Raw genomic sequence first — 13,800 nt, forward strand, 5'->3', positions numbered from 1 at the left:
TGGAAATGTAAACAGTAAATTTCTCAGTGTAAAATCTCCAGTGACAAAATCTATTGTCTCTTCAGAGGCATGGTGGTTAAGTGGCTAAACATTGGGTAGGAATGCAGAGGGGCGCAGGTTTGAATCCCCACCCCCCACCCCCACCCGCTGTGGCCCCGCCCAGCCACCAAGGGCCCCAAACCCGGATAAAATGGGAGGGTTGAGGCAGGAAAGGCGTAAAAACTCATGCCAAATCAAAGTGCGGAACACGGTCCGCTAGGGTGACCTCTGAAGGGACAGGCAGAAAGCTGTTGACAGGCCGAAAGCAGTGTTAGTTTCCTCATAGTGTAAAACTTGTCATAGTGTAAAAAAATTACTCTTACCAGAGTGGAATCGACACTGAGGATTTAATACTACATTAAATGTAAACTTTAATCTCTGTGGAGTGGGACCACATGTTCACTGACTCAGTGTTAAAAAAAGTTGAATGGACACTGCTAAATTTAATGTTTAATAGTAGATTAATTTAATAAGGAAACAAGTTATTTGTTTAGACCTAAAAGTAAAGTTGCAGCATAATTATCTAATGTAATTGATATACCGTCATTTAGTTTGTATTCCACCAGGGCTATTATCTTACTGGACATTTGGATATAATTTCAGATCTCAGTATGCACAGTAACTAATCACTAGATTAATGTAGCAGATAAACACAGTGGACCAGAAAGCTCCATCTGAAAGTAAAAGTACAGTATGTGTATTAAGAAGTATCATAAATCTTTACTCTTTAAAGCATAAAAGCACCAAATTCTTAAGGTGCAAGACTTGACTTTGTTCCAGTTGGCCAAAGGGCCTCAGGGTGAATTGATGACCACATCTGTCAAAAAGAAAGTGTTTTAATTTGAGATACAACAGACGGCTACATACACCCACCTTAAACATTTTCACTGACTCCTCTACTTCACTGCCTCCACACTGAACTTTGATGTCAATCTGTGAAGTTCAGGCTCTACAGACACGCATGACTCACTGTCCCTCATATGCACTTTCATGCTCGCTTTCATTCAAAACACCTAACATACCTCGAATGCACAAATTTTCAGCCTGGCTAGACAAAATGGAATGAAACAAGGTTGTAGAGTCCTTTCTGGCTATGTGCTATTTCTTTTATCTTTATTTGCACAATGCTGGATGTCTTTTCTCCCTCTGCTGCTGTTTTCATGGGCAGTACGAGAGGGTAAAGGAGATAAATTGACACCTATATTTACTGCGTGTTTCATGTTTTCCTTCTGCCTGTCACACTGATAGCATAACTGAAGAAATTGTACAGTATTTGATATAATTGATCAATTAATGTTGTGTCATAATCAATGCAGCAGATTGTTTGACCAATAAACGGGAAAGGTGGATTGCAACTTTCAAACATAAGTAGCAGGTCATTCCGACGTCACAACAAAACACCTCCTAAACAACCAATAAAATGACCTTCCTTCTCCTTGTGTATATAAATACATGGTTATAAATACTTGGTTTTAGTGGGCGATGACTCTTTCACTGTGAGAATGAGTGGAAAAATCAGGTGAAGCCAAGAACTGATTAAATAGAACTTCCGTCTTGGTAATAACACATACAGACACACACATACACACACATATGTACATACATAATACACACAGAGACTTATTTTTAAACTCCTGTGATGCTGTAAAACAGATACTTACATTTGCTTTTAAAACACTCACCTGCTTCCTCACTGAATGCCAGAAGTGAGCAAAGGAGTTTATGTAGTAGGTTGAAGTGTTTTTTTCAACAAGCTGCAAAGCCTGAAAGAAGACTTGCCTTTTAGGCCCTAAAAAACCATGTGTGCCTGCACAGTACACAAATACACACACACACATGGACACACACCTTACACAATCCTTGAACACATTTTAATCTGTGTTTGAAGCCTCCTGTTTATATTGCTATGGTTACAAGACTAACACGTTTCCAGGGTTGGAAGCAGCAGACACACCTTCCTTTGATTCCATGGGTGGAGGTACTGGAGCCTGTTCACTTCAACTCTGATGGATGTTTTGACAAGTGCTTCTCTTTCCAAGAGCCAATGGGCTGCACTTCTGTGTGAAGAGAGAAATAATAAAAAATGTTTAGAGATACACACACACGCACACACACACACACACACACACTGCGTGTGGTCTGATTACAACCCTCAGATCTATGGTGGAGCCAGGCAGTACATGTGTTTTCACACTATGAATTCCTGCTCGACTGCAAAATCAGGTATTTAACTTGCAATGAAAATAATCCTACGTGGGTTTTGAGTGAGTTTTTAAAGTACAAAAAGAAACACAGTAAAATGCATAGTAAAGCAGCTGCAACTATACCACATAAAATAATTTAAAATAAACAAAAATTATTTTGCAAATGATGAAAATAAATAGTTAACCAATGGCGTTCCCACTATGCTGCTGTACAGTGAAAGTTATAGGGAAATGAAAAAAAAATGCTTATGAATGCTTATAGAAGAGAACTAGTAATGAAGTATTAAATTGTGTTAAATCAAGATTTAAGTTTATTCAAAACACTTAAATGTTTTTAAACACGGACAAACTCTGCACGTTCAGCTGACTCTCTCCCAATATTCAAAAAACTGCTGAAAACAGAACTCTTCCGCATCTTCCTATGCACTTAAATCTCTTTAAAAAAAATAAATAAATAAAAAAAATCCTTTCTGCTCTTTCTCGCACTCGTGATCTGTGAACACTTTTCTGATAGGACTTCGTTTGATGTTTTTTCCTTGAACTTAGACTTTTGCTTGCCTTGTACTTCACTTGTAAGTCGCTTTGGATAAAAGCGTCTGCTAAATGACTAAATGTAAATGTAAATGTAAATGGACATGATCACTAAAACTACACCAACTTTAGGTCTAAACTGCAACCAGAGGTGCAGAGACACACTTCCTCTGCATTTGAATTAAATCATTTTGCATTGTGGTTGAGCTGCACATGAAAAGTTGTTTGAAATATCTGAGCTGCTGCACAGTTGTTTTTTTTTCGCAAAACAGTAAATCATATGATAGATTTTTAGTTTAACAATGTGGTGCAAATTTCACAGAGCGAGTGTGTTATTGCAACATCTGTGTGTGAAAGGAAGCAGAACTGCTCCTGATAGTTTTGACAAACATTGAACTAAGACCTGAGGTTTACAGCATGAGAGAGTTATCAGGCTATTATGAAATAATGAGGATTGAAATAGGTCATACTGCTCAACTTTTATTTTGGTATCAAACTCCTCAGCTACTGCCACACAAACATCTGTCTTTGCCCTAATGTACTTAACTGAGTACATTTACTTAATATGATGTAACTGCCCTAAACCCAAAAGCATCTGCTCTTGTCACATGTGATGCTGACAAAGTGTGTAGAACTGCACTAAGGGCAGACTGTTCCCAGCGAGCATTTTATTCTTTGTTGTTGTTGTGTGATAAGACCAAAACATAGCAACAGCTGGGCTGTGTTCAGCTGCACAAGGCAGTCAGGAGGGCTGCGTGGAGAAGTCTTCACTGGTGTGACAGGATTATGTGGTAGAAACATGCTGCGCTCATGTGTTGCCAAATATTAAATAACACTAGTGTCCTGTGTTTGAGGGGCCGAGCCGAGCGCTGTTGTCATGCTGCCATGGTGACAGTAACCATGCACAGGGTAATGTTTACAGAATGTTTAGCATATCACAAAGCAGACGAAGAGGGTGAGTGGACCAGTCTGTGTGTGTGTGTGTGTGTGTGTGTGTGTGTGTGTGTGTGTGTGTGTGTGTGTGTGTGTGTGTGTGAGACTTTAGTGCTATTTAGTTGCCAGTTGCAGATATTATGAATGGATGTACGGGACATTGGAATTAGTACTGCCTAACAATGCTGCATATTTCCATTGAAGTACAAAGTATTACTTCTACCTAATCAGTTCATACTGTAAGTTGCTTTGTTTGTTTTTGGTAGAAACAAAACACCAGGAAGTACCTCACCTGTCAATAGTGTTCCTTGTTGCATTGCTCACTGAGAATGTTTGAGAAGCGATGACCTTTTTCCTGATGGGATTTCCAAATACCATGACCTGCCTACATGCATTATAGCACATACAATTGCAGGCTACAACTGATACTTGGCAAGCATATGTGCATCTAGGTTGTAAAGTAGTTATGAGCAGTTTGAGAAGATAAACCTGACAGGACAAGGGGCAAGACAACTGGCAAGATGTTTTTTCCATCTCAGCTGTTGGTGGATTGGTTGTGTGGATAACATGCATCTTATAATTTCCACTGTGCTTTTGCAAAATGAGAGAACAGCAACTGCTTTGATTTCAGTGCAGCAGTTGGACATAAAATGTTTTAGTGGATCCTTAAATAAGTATATTTATTACAAAAACACTTGCAGGGGTCTGTTTGTCATTTTTGCTTTTTTTAAAATGTGAGCACCTGCCAATATCCAACATGAGATGAAGGTTTGCACAGATGTTCAGAGAGTTATTTCTACACAAAATTTTCTTTTTTTCCTCCCTCCTTTTTTAGCATATTGTGAGAGTCTTTGTTAGCTCAAAGCACTGAACACGCAGATATGTATTCAGCTTATAGAAGTGTTAGCATTATTTTGTTGGTGTAGGACATGTATGACTCAAAGCCAGAGATAACAATAATAGACACATTTGAAAATAAGATATGCAACCATTAGCATTCCCATTTACCTTTAGCTATATTACCAATGCAATATTATAATGTGATGTCATGTCTATGACTAACCTACAACCATATGGTGAAATTTACTTGTAAGATAGTGACACAGCTTCACTTTGTTATTCACCAACCCTTTACTAGATTAAAAAAAACAACAGCATAACAGTGCTTTTTCTAAATCTCTTAGATGATTCAAACACATTAAAACACACACGCTGACAATCACAATCAGCAGACCAGTCTCATCATTATACATTACAGTATAATGACATTTTAGATGTGGCATCCTGCTGCTGCTAACCTCGAGATCAAAAAACTGATGATCTTTAGGAAGCTGTTTCAGTGATGTAGTGGCAAATAGAAAAAGTACAGTAAACTATAACTGCAGTTGAGAACCACAGCAAAGCAGAATCAGAAAAAGCTCTGAAGCCTTTCTGCACCTGAATGTTGTCATAATATCCTATTTCTTGTCTTCATTCTCCTGTCTGCAAATACACTCCTCCAGCATAATTATTTTGCAGAACAAAATAACTGATTGAGTTTCTATGTACCTAAGTTTAATGTCCTGAGGGCTTGTTGATTGTGCCCTGGTTGAGGAAATGAAATAATTCCTCAAATACTGTGCATCATGGGTTTCAATGCTGCCTTCGTTAGGTGGGAAAAGCAGTCATTTGAAACCGAGTTTAATTTCAAGCTAGAGTAAACTACTGCGTAATGTTTTCAAGAAGAATAAAGAATGGAACATTTTGTAAATATAATTACATGACGTGCTGCATAATGATTAGTGGTAATGTAAAACAGATGGTGTACAGCAGTAACTTAGGTTTGACTCTAAATGTTACTTGTATTCTCTTAATTAAAGTTTAAAAAACATCTGGATCAGCCTCATCAATGCTCTTCTGATGTGTTTGAGTTATTAGCAATAAAAAGAACATTTTTTGCATTTTGTTTCTATTATGTCACTTGTATATGTAACACAAACATACGAAAAGCTATAGATGTAGGAGACCTTGGGTGTCATTGTGTGTAATTACACAGACATCAACTGTAATTAGTTGGTGTGTCACCAGCCACTGTAATTGGCTGCGGATAGACAGCCTGACTCTCATTTCACATTGAACTAAAGGAGCATTTTAATAGCAGGCTGTCAGGGCAGCCATTATTTATATTTTAGTGACTACATTACAAGGTGAACTATAGGAGAAACCTTAGACTCAGAGCAGATTGCAGGAGATGCACACATAAGAGGCAAAAAGAAAATAGCTTGGGGATTTTTTTCCACCATAATATCATACAGGCACTCGCAATGGTCCAAAGACACACACAATTGAAACAAATACCCCAAGGGACTGCTTGTGGGACACAGGTTGTCCCAATAGAGTTTCACTTGATGTGTATACAGTATGTTTCAGGTCAGGGGACTCCAGGAAACGTATGGCTGCATTATTTATTGACCTGTTTCAAATGCTAATAGTGGGTTTAATGGAGTGCACATGAAGAATTCAGATACCTGTTGGAAAGTCGCTGGCTGCCATGTATGATCTGTTACAACTTTGCCATCCACAGGGAAACTCACCTGAGTTACATCGGCACAGATGGGTAATAGGACTGCTTCAAAAAGCAACAACAAATGAGACTGTCGTCATTTGTCTGTTTGGTTATTTTAATTCTATTTGTATCAGCTTTCATCACTTCATGGTCATTTGTGTACATATTATCTGTTTTGTTTTGTGTTCATTTTATATTTTTGCTGAGCCTATTGACTTTTGAACAGGTAATGCACAGCCTATTCTATTATCCAGCCATGCATACACACACATACACACACACACACACACACAAACACACACAAAGTTTAGATATTGTTGTTGGTAACAAGTATTAATCTGCAGTTTAAATTAGCTCCCAGATCTAGCACTCTTTTCTGTTTGTAGCACAATAAAACATACAACTATGCAGTGTTTTTAAAAATACTGTACAGTATGTCTTTTGTCTGAGCTCTGTGACTTCAAAACAAGAAATATAACTTCATATATAAGGCCCTTGGGCATGCCTGCTGGACTGGTTCGGTCATCCATACACGTATGTGCTCAGTTTGTGAAAAAGCAGCAGAGGAGGCATAAGCACTCACAGACTCATGATCCACATTAACATGAAAAGACACACACACACACACATAAAGTTCAAACAGTCAACCTGTCAGGTAAGGAATTAAAGAAGGCAGCAGGGGTCATCATTGTCACCATAGTAACAGGCAACACAGTGATGCAAGTCAGCATGATATCATTGATTAAATCTGTCATCAATGGCCTCTGGGTGTTTTTGTAACTGAGGAATTGTGGGGGATTTTTGTACTTTGTTATTGAGTAAAATCTGGCACAGCTCTAAAAAACAGAACAAAGAGACAAAGGGAGAATTAATCCTCGAGGTTTATTGTTTGAAAATAAGTTAATCTTAAAGAACTTTATTGAAGCATGTCTGCAATCCTGATGCGTACGTGTCACAATACAGGAATGTTTTACATGGCCTTTGGGGAGAGATACCAGAGGTAGTCGACCGGAGCAGAGTGGACTATACATCCTGGCAACACAACCTTTCATAACACAAGAGTGATATCATCACAAAACAAGACTCTGAATAAAAAGCAGCTACTTATGAAACCGCATTTTCTGATTCCTTAATCTAAGGATAGGAAATATTTCTGGAAAATACTAATGAATGGAAAATTAGGTATTATATTTTTAAATGCTTAATCAAAGGACAGGATTGGTATTTTCTCCAATTAAACTGCTTGTCCTGATCTGATCATACCAACCCTTAAAAGATTCCTGTCTAATGTGCTATGAAAAAACAGATGTTGCAATGAACAGAATTTTATAAATCAAGCCAATATCTACGTTTATACTTCAGATAAACATCTGCATGCATGGTTGCAGTGAAGGACGACTCTCCCATCACTTATCAAGTCAAATAGGAAGGAATCTTTTGATGGCCAGTATAAACAGAAGGAATAATCACAGAAAGCAAGCACTTTCATTGTACCTAGTGTATGGGTGCAAAGTTTTCAAGACAGATTTCCAACTTTGGATATGGTAATGCCCCTTAAAACCTGATTTGTTTGGTTCTACTTCTTGTGTGTCTTACAATATGCGCAACAACCAAAGTTCATGTTAACACTCACAGACTTAGTTAATCTGCATCATCAGGACTCTTTGGGTGTGGTGTCATAGACAGAGCCCTGGTTATGTAAGCAAACAACCCCCACATGGAGATCAGATTTCTATTCATATATGGAATGACAGGCTTACATGGTTTTCAAGTGTGTCCTAAAACGACAGCCAGATGCCCAAAAATGCTGAGACAGAGACTTGCTGTTATGATTTCTCCTATTCATACTTGCCATCAGGAAAATCTTCTTGAAGCTCATCACTTACATAGGAAACATTTTGGATGAATCTCCAAAACAAATGATTGTTCAATTGTGCCATAGGACATTTTTTGTGATATGTATTCAAGTGGAATAGTTGCAGAAACAAACCATGAATAGTGTCTTCAGCAGGATAATTGCTGTTCGTGTATTAAAATGTCTTAAAGGAGTTTTGCTTCTTGCTTTAACATTTTGAATTGATGGTATTTTAGGAATAAAACTGATAAGCATTTGTATTTGAATGGTAATAGTGAGACTAACGTCACTAACCAGAAATGGAAAATGAACAAAAAAATCACTGTGTGACAATCGTGCACTGATTTAACTCAGTTTTTTGGCAAATATACTTCAATTAACGAAACATTACAATGCATATTGACAACATAACAAAATAATGTCATATGTAGTAGCAATTTTATGCACCAGAGGGGATCCAGTATTTTAAACTTTTACAATGAAACCTTTCTGTCAGATGGGAGTCGAAAGAGGCACAGAGGTTAATCCCATCAAGATTTAGCATTAATTTTCCATTTTCTGTCAAGGTAAGAATATGAGCTACAGCTTAAAACCTCACAGTTTGACAAAACAAAGTGTACATTTAGGAGCATGTTGGTGTCATCTGAACACAGCCGAAATCGGCTTTTATAAAACAAAGACACAATGTCCCTTAAACTGTGCAATAAGAACACTGATCAATATAGCAGCAGATTTACAGTGCAGTGCAGGAAACCCCTGTCCTAAAGACTCACACAGCAAGCTGTACCTGCATCTTTACCATTCGACAACAAGGCAACACAATCAGAAGGATTTACAGACATTTATATTCAGTATTTATCATGTCAGTGGCCACAGAAATTCTCAGCACTACTAGTGAGAGGGAACATCCACATGCTGGAACAGTAAATGGGTTTAGTTCTAACAATAATTAGCTCAAATCTGCTAATAATAAAATATCCAAACATGCACAAATTAAATGTAAACATTTCTAAATATTCAATAATTGGCACAATGGATGATACTGTAAAAGTGTCTGCTGCCTTTACAACACTGTGGATCTGTCTCAAGTTTAAAGAAAATTGATATTTTAGGAAATTGGCTTATAGAAATGAGAAGATTGAAACCATTCTCATAGCTGTATGATAAATATTATGCTACAGCGAGAAAATTCACAGGAATGACAGGACACATGTTGCATACTCAACTACTAAAAACACAAATTAGGTTTTTATTCTTTTTGTACAATTTTTCCGACTGGAATTTTAAAAAGCTATAGTGCATTAATTAGTTAGCCTTAGAGCCAATGGTACAAAGATTTTGTCACCTTTTGGACCATGCTGGCTGTCTCCTCTATGTTACTAGTCTACATGCTAAGCTAGGCTAACTGGCTCATATAATCATATGAATTAGTGGAATAATCTCATTTAACACTCAGCAAGAAAGCAAACAAGTATTCGTTTAAAGCTGAGACATGGGTGGTCAAGTCTGGAAGCTAAATATCAGTAAAATAGTGTGTCAAATCCTATTTTTTATAAGTTGGTCAATCTAGTAATTAGGTGTTTCAAGCTAATGTCCCATTATTTATCCATCCTTTTTTATAAACAAATGAAAAAAAAAAGAAAGAATCATAGAAAAATAACTTTTCTATTTGGAAAAATACCCTATCATCTAAAGCCTTGCCTGTATTATCTAAGAATACATGTCACTGTAACCTTCAGTGTAGCTTTCTTCATTAGTCATTTTTTGTGTACAAAAAAATCATCAGCTACTGTACAATTTATCTGCTGCATACAACAGTCCCAATTTTACACTTATTTGTCATTTCTTGAAATTTGCTCTGAGATGTTTCTCCCCCACAGTGTAGAATGCAACGCCCCAAAGGCACATCTCCATCTTTAATTCAAACCAGTGTTTCTCCTTTGTGTGCTTTTGGTCGGTGTTATTTTTCATGGAAAAGACACATAAACAAAATGGAAAGTATGTGCAGCTTGAAACTTTCATGTAAAAAACAGCATATTTTGGGCTTGTGTAGTCGGCTTGAAGACCACAACACACATGACCTGTGAGAAAGATCCATCCAACTGCCTCCACTCTGTCCAGCAAAGTAAAGAGAACTTTATTTTAAAATGATACGCTATCAATACTTTCCCATCACCACCATCAAACCCCATGTTTTTGTCTTACACAGGAGATGCAGGCACAAGTTATGAAAAACTCCATCAGCCTGAACTGATGAAAATGCACATTTGCACCGCGGCTTGCGCCCGAGCACCTGGTAACACTACGAAATGAGCTGTAGTTATCGCTTCCTGTCACACACCAAACAGGACGCAAGAAGTGACCATAGACACAACATGCAAACAGCTAGATAAGACTGTTGCAGTGGGAAGCCCAAATGAGTGAGAATTTCCTAGACAACATGAAGCATCAGCAGTTTAAAACTGATTCGGAGTTCCCACGATATATTGCAAAAACAGTCCTCTCTTCAGTGTATCTGCTTGTGAAACAACCAGAAAATATGTTTTCACATTTTCTGGTATTGATTGACCCCATTTACTACAGCATGTATATGTACCACCATGTTTTCTTTTTTTTGGCATCACCTACTTTGAAGTAAAGTGTAACTAAAGAAAAATCTCTCTAGCATTAAGATTTGGGCAAAAAGAAAGTAAAAAGTGACCCTGAGTTGGCAAATGGTCCATTCTGGGGCTGAAACCTGTCAACATGCTACACATAGAAGTGCAATAAATTGTAAGGCTACACACTTGTTTAACATTCACTGTTGGTCATAGTTGTGCAGGTTTTTCTGTACTTCTACATGCAGCATTTTGAAATTTTAGTGGTGCTTGAACAGACCAAAAGGACTTTTGTAGGATCAGGCAGCTGGGTGGGGACCACAGTAGTGAGTGTGACAGTTAACTTAGAGGAAGAAGGCCGATGAATTAGCCCACAAGTCCTTAAAACCACAGTGAACCAACTGTCCTCCTCTTTGCCACTCCAATCCATGAACAGACAGGAGGCCCAGGTGAGCAGCTGGCTCCCATCGGGCCTTCACCTGACGCCTTCCCAAAACCCAAGAATGTTTTCTGCAGAGAGGCTGTCATGTCCTCAGCTTTAAGATGACTGTGGCTAAAATGAGGAAGAAAGTGTTCCAGCCCAGGGTGACGGCAAAGCCTCGCCACACCATCATCCGAGACAGACCCCAACCTGTTGGAAACATTCATGTTCACATTTACTATTTACGCACAGCATAAATCGGACAGTAAAATAAAAAGGCTTTAATTGTGGTTTCTTAAAACCTCACAATATACAGAATTACACAGAGTGAATATGAGGACATGTGGATCCGTTTGCAAATGAGGGTTAGGCAAATGTATTCTTTCCTCATATTCCAAGCTCCAAACCACCCAATAAAAGGCTTTGTCTTGAAACTTTAACAATAAATATTAGAATTAGCACCATGGTATTTGTCTTATGGAGGATAAGCAGAAACACTGTATTAGTGAATAACCTGAACTTAGGCTTGTTAAGTAACTATTTTTACTTGCAAACAAATTTGTTGTTTAAGTTTTTGATGCACACATGTAGAAAAACATGCACATAACATCTAGGGTGTGATGCTTAAATGCAAGTGAATCCATTCCATGTGTGAGGGGCAATTTAAAGTTGCACACTAAAAAACTAAGTTTCGAATCTTTTGTTTTTTCTGCCTCTGTCGACTTCTGCCCGCATTTTATCTTTGTCTGCACTTCTGAGATAAGGTTTTGCTTTTTCTGTCTTCAGGTTCTACAGAATTGTTCGGACAAGGAGAAAAGACTTGAAGGAGTGAAACCACTACATTATACCAAACATTCCAGAAAGGTGAGTTTCACAGGATCCAGGTCTGATTAATGATTTAGACGAATGGCTGCCACTGGCCACACTGTGTATAATGCAACAATCTGAGCCACGTGCACGTCTCTTCCTCTAACACATGCTTACAGCAGATAAGCTACAACAGTTGGCACATTATGAAACTGATGAGTGTTGTGTAAAGTGTGTGTGTGTAGATTACCTCTGTACATGATACAGCGTAGGGCTTCAGAGGCATAGGTCTGAGGAAGGGCCAGGCTGAGGTATCGGAGAGGATAGGGGATACACTCCACAGGCCAGATTATACCTGCAGCACAGGACAGAGAACACTGTGTAAGACATGATTTACATCTGGTGTTATAAAGTCTGGTTCAAAAATCCTACAAAGGATTCTCTTGTTTCTCAGAATTCTCTCTGGTTTCTATTGTTTTTTGTTTTACTCTGCTGTGACAACAACAAGGGCATGGACACAAAAAAACAAGTTTTTTTTTTCTGCCGGTTTTCTTAACTGCTGTTTCCAAGTTTTTAAAAAAGAGTCGACATGTACAAAAAACTACCGGTAAAAGTGGTTGTAGAAGATCACTTCCAGTATAAAACCACCACTGTCAGGGATATATGTACCACAGAAGTTATATTTGAGACATAAAAATCTCAGAACTTTGTGCACAAAATACATTTCTGTATTCATCTTTGTTGTCTACAAATGTATGTATAAGTCACACACAAATATTACTTCATTTCGCTTGCTCTTTCTTCTTTGCATGGTTACTTTTAATTATCTTATTTTACTTGATTAGCCTGAGCCCTAACCTCTTACAATATCCACTTCAGCTGGCAACCTAGAAATTACTGTATTGTTATATATTTACAGTATCAAACTTTTTTTTCTTTCTGAATTTGGAAGACAGTCTACCTATTGAGAAACCAAGCTATAGAGCATATGCCTAGACAAGACATCAAAATATTTCTTAACAAACAAAAGAAAAATAAATACATAAATAAACAATAAAAAACAAAATCAATGCACTAATTAATTAGGTTACTGTTATTTGGAACACTTTGTGTATATTTTTGTGTTTATTTCATTAATTTGTGTTCCACTATTTAAAAGCAAAGTCTTTGTGGATAATATCATTTTTGTTTCAACAATGGCCCAGTTGTCAAACACCTCCAGGACAAAACAGTTTACATCCATGCAGAAATCGTAACTTTCAGAGGACGCAAGCAGCTACACACAAACACACACACACAAACACATAGTGGCCTACCACTGATGATGAGGTTGGGGTAGAAGATGCCCAGGGCAGTCTGGTTGGCGCTCTGCTCATCGTCGATTGCAGCTGAGATGACGAGGCCGAAAGAGATACCAGTGATGCCCTGCAGCACAATGAGTATGATGACCAACACCAAGGAGCCTTCGTTAGGCATCTGCAGAGAAAGAAAACGATGGTGACAGTGTATTATTAGGCACAAAGGCCTGAGGACAGTTAAAGCCAGGACAAAATATGATTTATTTGCAGATGCACATGCAAAATGTTAACTTGCACAAAGCATAAATACTATTACCAGATGTACTGTATGTGTTTTAGTCTTTTATAGATTAGACGTATCTGAGGTTTAAATATATATTTTATTACCTTTTCACACGTTTAAATGAACCTCATTTAACACGCCTAACACACGCTTACTCCCCAAGCCGTGGATTAGGGGTAGTAGAACAGCTTGTTTGACATGTATAAGCAGTTCAGGTTATATTTCATGAGGAGTCCCTCAAATAGTTTGTCAGTTTTTACTGGGAAAGAAATTATTCTCACTGTTGA

The 13,800-nt window shown here is 37.9% G+C and overlaps 1 protein-coding gene across 4 annotated transcripts in view; it reads right to left on the reverse strand.

Annotated features, from left to right (window-relative positions):
* Nucleotides 1-7,114: 7,114 nt before the first annotated feature.
* abch1 (ATP-binding cassette, sub-family H, member 1) overlaps nt 7,115-13,800 on the reverse strand; it is a 29,968-nt gene continuing 23,282 nt past the window's right edge. For all 4 annotated transcript variants that reach the window (XM_067513414.1, XM_067513441.1, XM_067513423.1 and 1 more), the window contains 3 exons: nt 13,249-13,408; nt 12,183-12,287; nt 7,115-11,335 (listed from right to left, as the gene is read on the reverse strand). In XM_067513414.1, coding sequence (XP_067369515.1) covers nt 11,229-11,335; nt 12,183-12,287; nt 13,249-13,408 — 372 coding nt within the window. In that variant the 3' untranslated portion in view covers nt 7,115-11,228. The remainder of the gene's footprint in view (nt 11,336-12,182; nt 12,288-13,248; nt 13,409-13,800) is intronic.

Source organism: Channa argus, chromosome 1 (assembly GCF_033026475.1).
Source record: "Channa argus isolate prfri chromosome 1, Channa argus male v1.0, whole genome shotgun sequence".
NCBI lineage: Eukaryota > Metazoa > Chordata > Actinopteri > Anabantiformes > Channidae > Channa > Channa argus.